This window comes from Erpetoichthys calabaricus, chromosome 5 (genome assembly GCF_900747795.2).
Source record: "Erpetoichthys calabaricus chromosome 5, fErpCal1.3, whole genome shotgun sequence".
Taxonomy (NCBI): Eukaryota; Metazoa; Chordata; class Cladistia; order Polypteriformes; family Polypteridae; genus Erpetoichthys; species Erpetoichthys calabaricus.
This window is the reverse complement of record NC_041398.2, coordinates 237,736,472-237,744,085: the sequence shown is the minus strand read 5'-3', so window position 1 is coordinate 237,744,085 and position 7,614 is coordinate 237,736,472. Positions and strand designations below refer to the sequence as shown.

The 7,614-nt window shown below is 41.0% G+C and overlaps 1 protein-coding gene across 1 annotated transcript in view; it reads right to left on the bottom strand.

Moving 5' to 3' along the window:
* Nucleotides 1-3,356: 3,356 nt before the first annotated feature.
* dchs2 (dachsous cadherin-related 2) overlaps nt 3,357-7,614 on the bottom strand; it is a 138,310-nt gene continuing 134,052 nt past the window's right edge. Inside the window, exon 20 of the mRNA XM_051928094.1 lies at nt 3,357-6,120. Within this exon, the coding sequence (XP_051784054.1) occupies nt 3,515-6,120 (2,606 nt within the window). The 3' untranslated portion in view covers nt 3,357-3,514. The remainder of the gene's footprint in view (nt 6,121-7,614) is intronic.

Below are 7,614 nucleotides of genomic sequence, written 5' to 3'. Positions count from 1 at the left end.
GAATCGAACCTCAGACGTCAGCGCCAGAGGCGAAGCCCCTAATGTTGCACCACGGCGTGTGGTTCGTTTATTTGACAGCATGTAGATCGGGGTAATTACATTCACGGCATTCGTAGTCTGTGTCACAATCTGATTGTATGGGTGGTTACCTACCAGGTAACGCTTGTGGTTGGCCAGCAAGTCTGCTAACATCCGCCACAGTGCCCTCAGTTGTGAGAAGCAGATCATAGAATGGTTGAAATAGTTTACTGTCAAATAACGCCACACGCCGTGGCGCAACGTTAGGGGTTTCGCCGCTGGCGTCCGAGGTTCGATTCCCGAGAGGGAGTGCAGTAGAGATTGTGATTGTGCAGTAGAGATTGTGACACAGACTACGAATGCCGTGAATATATATATATATATATATATATATATATATATATATATATATATATATAGGGTGAGTTAAAATTATGTTAACACTAATGAATTACAGGTATGATGTACTATAATAATGATAATATACAGGGTGAGTGAAAATGATGTTAACACTAATCGATTATTTTTATCTCAACCACACCTTTCCAGATCGATGGATAGGTCATGGTGGACCATTGCCATGGCCTCCACACTCCAATGATTTTACACCCTGTGTTTTCTGGTTATGGGGTATGGTGAAGGAGCGCGTGTATAGGATGAAAGTTTGTGATATCAATGACCTGAAAGACAGAATACGGACTGTGGTATCATCAATTCCCTGCAAGGTGTGGTTCCGGGCTTTAAGTGGTACTGTTGCTCATTGGTTTTTGTGTGTTGAACTTGATGTCGAACAGGTTGAGACATTCCTGTAAATCATCTCGCACACATATGAAGTATGTTTTGTGAATAAATTGTTTCTGTCATTCAAATGTTAACATAATTTTGACTCACCCTGTAAATATATATGTCTATTATATAAAAAAAATCCTGGGACAAGACTTTTTTCAAGAGATTTTTTCAAGTTCCAACGAGACGAGACTTTAGCCATGAGATGTTTTCAAGTCCCGCCCTCCTCTCAACGATTTCCGGTACATGGCCCACGCACGCAGTCCTCTCACCTCTCATTCGTGTAAATGCTTTTGACAGACACAATTCCTGCGCTCTCTGCTCTTATAAATTTTAATATTTTTTTCACTTTAAGTTCCCAACTAAAGAAGACATATTATGTCCAAATCTTATTGAAGAATTTCATCACGAAGGGTTATCAACAAAAAAACAAGTACACGGGCAATCCTAGCACCGAGAAACGATGAAGTCAAACGAATTAACGTGAAAATTGCCGATTGGTTACACGGCAAATTGGTTAAATGCGTATCAATAGACTCTGCTGAAACAGTTGGTGGTGATGGTGCGGAAGATGAAAATATCTACTTACAATATCCCGTAGAATATCTACAACCGTTAACACCGTCCGGTCTTCCACTTCCGAATTATTGTAGAAAGAAGGATGTATCCAAGAAAGGTAATGTAGTACAACTTCTGCAAGATAACATTAGACACCAAAGGAGATCTTGATATCCATCCATCCATTTTCCAACCTGCTGAATCCGAACACAGGGTCACGGGGGGCTGCTGGAGCCAATCCCAGCCAACACAGGGCACAAGGCAGGGAACCAATCCTGGGCAGGGTGCCAACCCACCGCAGGACACACACAAACACATCCACACACCAAGCACACACTAGGGCCAATTTAGAATCGCCAATCCACCTAACCTGCATGTCTTTGGACTGTGGGAGGAAACCGGAGCGCCCGGAGGAAACCCACGCAGACACGGGGAGAACATGCAAACTCCACGCAGGGAGGACCCGGGAAGTGAACCCAGGTCCCCCAACTGCGAGGCAGCAGCGCTACCCACTGCACCACCGTGCCGCCCAGATCTTGATATGCCATTCGTATTAAAACGTTTACAGTTTCCCATTAGAATAGCTTTTGCAAAGACAATTAATAAATCTCAGAGCAAAACGTTCAAAAATCTAACACAGAGAAAGAAACAAAATTCAATCACGGGCAGTTATACATTGTGTGAAAGTCCAAACATGGAATCAAAATTCAGTGCGATATTGACAAAAATTTAATTCTCAAGATTGTTTTTACTGAAGTTTTACAGAAAAAGTTTAAAAAGTATTTGCGTGTTAATTTCAAAGCCAAACAATGAAATCGTATTACACAACGAATAACTCTAACGCCAACATGAAACACAATTTTCCTTCAATACATTTTACTATTTTTTACTTTGGTTAATTACTCGCTGTAATTTATAATAGTTAGTTCTATTACGCATATGTAACAATTCCCATTAAAATGACAATCTGTTTAAATTGTACATCCGCATCCCCATACGTGAGCGGCAGAACTGCAAAGAGGCTAGCGCGCCTCAGTATATATATATATATACTGTGGTAGATGGCTGGGACCCTTACTCGGCCGGAAAGCCTCCATGCTTGGAAGGACCAGGGGAGAAAGTGTGGCCAGAACATTGCCTCCCCCGGAGTGCTAGGTGGCAGCCCCCCTGGGTTGCAGCGGTGTCTCGGACTCCGACAGGGCTCCATGGGAAATGGAGTTGAATACAGCCCTGTTCAGATCCGTGGGAGCTGCAGCTGCTGCTGAGCCCTTCTCAATAGTTCTTCCGCCATACCCGGAAGCGCTGGCAGAAATGTGTCAACAGGCAGATGGAGCACTTCTGGGTACATTATAAAAGGGGCCAGCTGACACTACTCTGGGAGCCAGAGTCAGGAAGGGGTAGACAAAACTTGCCTGGAGGAGTGGAGGATAAAACAGATAGAAGAAGAACAGAAGAAATGTGTGTTGGGCTGTACTGTGCTTGGGGATTCTGTTTGGCTTGTGGGAAATGGGGGAAGGCGTTTCCCACGAGAAACATAAAAAGTCCTGTGTGCTTTGAGTTGTGCCTCCTGCGTCTGTCTGTGTCGGGTTGGGGCAGCTGGAGAGTCTTCTAGAGGCTACAATAATATATATACGTATATAGAATGATTGCTTTGTATACAAGAAACAATGAACATTAAAACATTTAGAACATTAGAAAGATTTAGACGAGAACAGGTCATTCAGCCCAAAAGAGCTCACCAGTCCCATTTGCTTAATTCTCCTAAATAACATCAAGTCGAGTTTTGAACGTCCCTAAAGTCCTCCTGCCTACCACACTACTTGGTCACTAATTCCATGTGTCTGCGTTGAGACGTCCTCTGTCACAGCACGTCAACACCGCATTATTATAACAGAGTTTCCTTCCAGTACTCTTTATCATGCATAGGAAAGGCCGTGCGCTGTAAAAATCCAATTTTTTTTTTCTTGCTTTGTAAGAAACAAATTAAAATACAGTTTATTAACCAAATTATTTATTAGTTTCTCCAACACTGAAAAAAATAATTTATACATATATTACAAAAAAAGGCCTAACTTGGGCCACAAATGAGAAGGGGATGGAATAAACATTTCAAGAACTGTGAAATATAACCTTAAAACTAAAGTACTGTAAGCTATACGTGCATCTCATCTCTCCTCATTGACTGTAGCACAGCTTTCGATGGTCCAGGATGTCTAACCTCTGACATGACCGGAGAGGATGAGGGTGTTTTTGCAGTAAGCAATGACAAGGAAGGAGAAAAGCTTGGTGTCATTACCGAAGCCATGAGTCCTAAATTCTCAGAAAGTGGAGAATGGGCATATTTGGGAAAGGCTGTTCTACTCATGAATGTGGGAAGCCGCGGTGGAACTGTCCTAATTCCTGGCTGGGCCACTGAAGTAATTAATGGAGGAGGGTAAATTAATCCCTTGGTTTCTTCTGCTGTGTTCCGTTTTTGCAAAGTTTCATCTTGGAGCTTGGCAATGTCACTGAACACGCTGGCAAGAGGCTGAAACTTGGGCTCCCAATTTAGCAAGTAATCCCAACTGTAACTGCCACCGAATTCTTCATCGGCACTGCTCAGTGAAGCAAGGGAATCCCCCACAGAATTTTGTACATTTGTTTGAAAGACATTCTTATTGTCTGGGGTGAAATATTTGCCTTTAACATTTACACTGGGAATTCGTTTACATATAGTAACAGGATAGTTCTGATTGGAATACTTTCCTCTGTCTTCATTAAATATGTGAATATTCCTCGTCATTTCTGCAATATCTTCGGGGATGGGAATGTCTAGATCTCCTTCCTCTGACTGGCAGGAAAACTGATCGGAATCTTGGGGGATCCCAGAGTCTGGCACTCTGGATTCTCTTTCACTGAGTGCGGATCCTGACTCCTTCCGGCACGGATGCTGATTGATCATCTTAATCTCTTCATCCTCAGCATTTTCTCCTTCTGCAGATCCACATCCACTTGATGCAGAATGTCTACTGGGATGTGCCATCTCTTTATTACCTTTGATGTCCATCTGGGTTTTGAAATCTTCAAGATTAATTTGTCTCTGAACGTGATTATTGGTTTTCTCCAAATTATCTGAAATGCTGTTATTTAATGTTGGAGGCGCGTAATCTATACAGTCCTTTCTTGCCGCCCCTCTCCTCCTTCTATGCCTTAGAATGAGCATCACAGTACTCATGGCTAGGAGTAAAAAGGCACCAACGGACACAGTGATGTTGATGGTCGGGTTACTTATTTGAAACCATGAAAATGTTTGAGCAGAGCTTGAGATGTTCACAACTACTAAGCAATTGGTAGATCTTGAGTCCAGCTTAGGGCTACTTGCCTTCACAAAGAACTCTATAAGGTCTTCACTCTTTCTAGCGCTGCCTTTCATTCTGTACACTGTAGCAGACAAGTAAATGGTTCCATTGGTTTGATTTATTGAAAAAAAGTGAGATGGTGAGACCAGTGAGTACAGTACCACGCCATCTATCCCATCATCCTTATCCACTGCTGACACATGACCAATATTTTGTCCCACTTCACAGTTTTCAGGCAGTACAAAATAGTATGACTCTTGAAGGAAGACAGGACTGAACTCATCAACACTTTCAACATCTATAAGGACTTGAACTGTTGCTGTTTTATTTCCCTTATCTTTGGCTTGGGCAACAAAGCAGTACTGGCTTTCTTGTTCATAATCAAGAGTTTTCATAGAATGAATGTCGCCACTTATTGTATCTACAGAAAAAAATTGATTTTTGTTTGAGATGCTATAATCTGCAGAACAGGAGGACAACAAGGAATATGTTAGATGCCCATATGGGCCAGAATCACGATCCAATGCATGGAGTGAGCATATTGGAGTAGAGGCAGGTTGGTTTTCTAAAATGGTACAATTGAGAGTTGGAAATCCAAAGTATGGAGCGTTATCATTTTCATCTAGCACATTCACAAAAACCAGTGCAAAAGCAGTATTTGATTTTCCTTTCGAACTATTGTCAGTAGCCTGGACAGTTAAAGTAAACCTACTGGTATCTTCATAATCCAAACTATGCTTTAGTTCAACACTTCCAGTTCTGTAATCCACTCTGAAGTGACCCCTGTCATTCCCGGAAACAATCAGATAGCTTATTTCTGCATTTATGCCTTCATCAGCATCGTGAGCTGAAACCTGACCTAGCCTGCTTCCAACTGCAGCACTTTCACTGATCTCCATGAAGTACTCAGAAGTGCTGAAGACTGGGGGATTATCATTACTGTCCAAAACTGATACTGACACAACTGCAGAAGCATTTAGCTGAGGTGTTCCTCGATCAGAGGCCAGGACTACCAGATTATAACTTTTTGATTTTTCATGGTCCAGTGGCTTGCACATTAAAAGATTGCCAATGATTTTATAATGGCTGTCAGTTGGAATCACACTGGTCTCAAGGCAAAATGTTCCCTGTTCATTTCCACTTATAATACTGTAGTCAAGGTAAGAATTTTGAAGGGACAGGTCGTGGTCCAGGGCTGTTACGTAAAGGACCGTGTCTCCAATTTTAGCATCTTCTGGGATATTTATCTGGTATGCAGCCTGCATGAAATGGGGTACGTGATCATTCACATCTTGTATATGTATTTCCACAGACGTTACAGCTGTTAAAACTGGATCACCACCATCTTGGGCTTCCACTATGAGCACAACCGTGGTGCTGTCTGTTAAGTACCGCAGAGGTTTACTGGTGTATATAGAACCTGCAAAAAATAAAAACAATAGCAACAGATCAGTTGTATGAGGTGGAAGAAGAATTTCAAAACATTCTGTTAATTACAAAACACTGACTGGATGTTGCCAGCACTTTTCTTTCCAGTAGAAAGAAGCATTAAACATTCTTTTTGAAGGGTCACAAGATGAGACTTTGTGCCAAGAGATTTAACCACGCCCGGGGCTGGAAATAAAAGACAAAGAGTAGATGACAAAGTAGAACGTCGTAAAAGAACTCAAAATGCTGGTGCGATACACAGGCAGAGCAGGTTAGAGATAGTGGAAGTATGAAAATTCAAAAGTCTCAAAAAAATGATCAATTAATCCTAACCCAAATTTAACCAATTTGAAATTTCAGAAAATATGAGAAAAGAATATTTCTATGGAAATAAAGAGTTTTCCTTGCTTTGTAGATAAAGAAAGACTACCCATTCCACAGCTCCTTCTGACTTTAGGTACATTACTGAGAATATCACTCAACCATCTTTGCTAAAATTAAAACATGAATGTAAATACCAGTCAAGGCAGCCATTGTGCATTTACAGCACTGTAGCTTTGATTGCTGGTCTTAGACTGTGACTACATAATGAACGATTTTAACAATGAACCCTAACTCAGCCCTACCCACAACCACTTTTGAAAACGTGCCACAGATTTGAATATGATTTAAACTAGAGTCTTAACTGACTTTTTATTGGTAGAAGATTTTTTTTACAGTGTGTGCTTTTTAACCTACACATTACTAGAACTGTTAAGTTCTTGTCCTCATTATTACAGTATTTTAACCATTCTAATTTCAGGAAAGTTTTACCCAGATACAGATTGGATTCACAAGGAAACACTGGATCATTCTTATCATCAGCAGTCACAAAAAAATAATATGTACAGAAACGCTAATTAAATGTTAGTCTTATTATAAATACTGGATTCCATGCTGGTTTGCATAAATGCTGAGAGAACATTTAGAGCTGATAGTGTTTCTGCAAATGCACTTTGTCACATCTAGATACTATATATATTGTCACACATATGTGCTTGGGAGACAGCCTGAAGATTTATCTAATGGTAATTCAACTCCAAGTCGAGGGTTGCTTTCCCTCCTTTCTCCCCTACAGATCAGATGACTGGCAGTCCCAGTGACGCCATTTCTGGGTCACAGTTTCCTGGCCCCGTCTCTTCCGATCTAGCTTGTCACTACCTGATCTGTGCATGCATGTGTATTGAAAGCCTACTTCATCACACATTTTACTGTGCTGCCCAATCTGTTTTATACATCCATAAACAGATAGATAGATAGATAGATAGATAGATAGATAGATAGATAGATAGATAGATAGATAGATAGATAGATAGATAGATAGATAGATAGATAGATAGATACTTTATTAATCCCAATGGGAAATTCACATTTACAGTGTTTGCGATGTCATACCCGAGCTGATTTGACACACCCTACATGCACTTAATGAAGATAAAAAAAATAA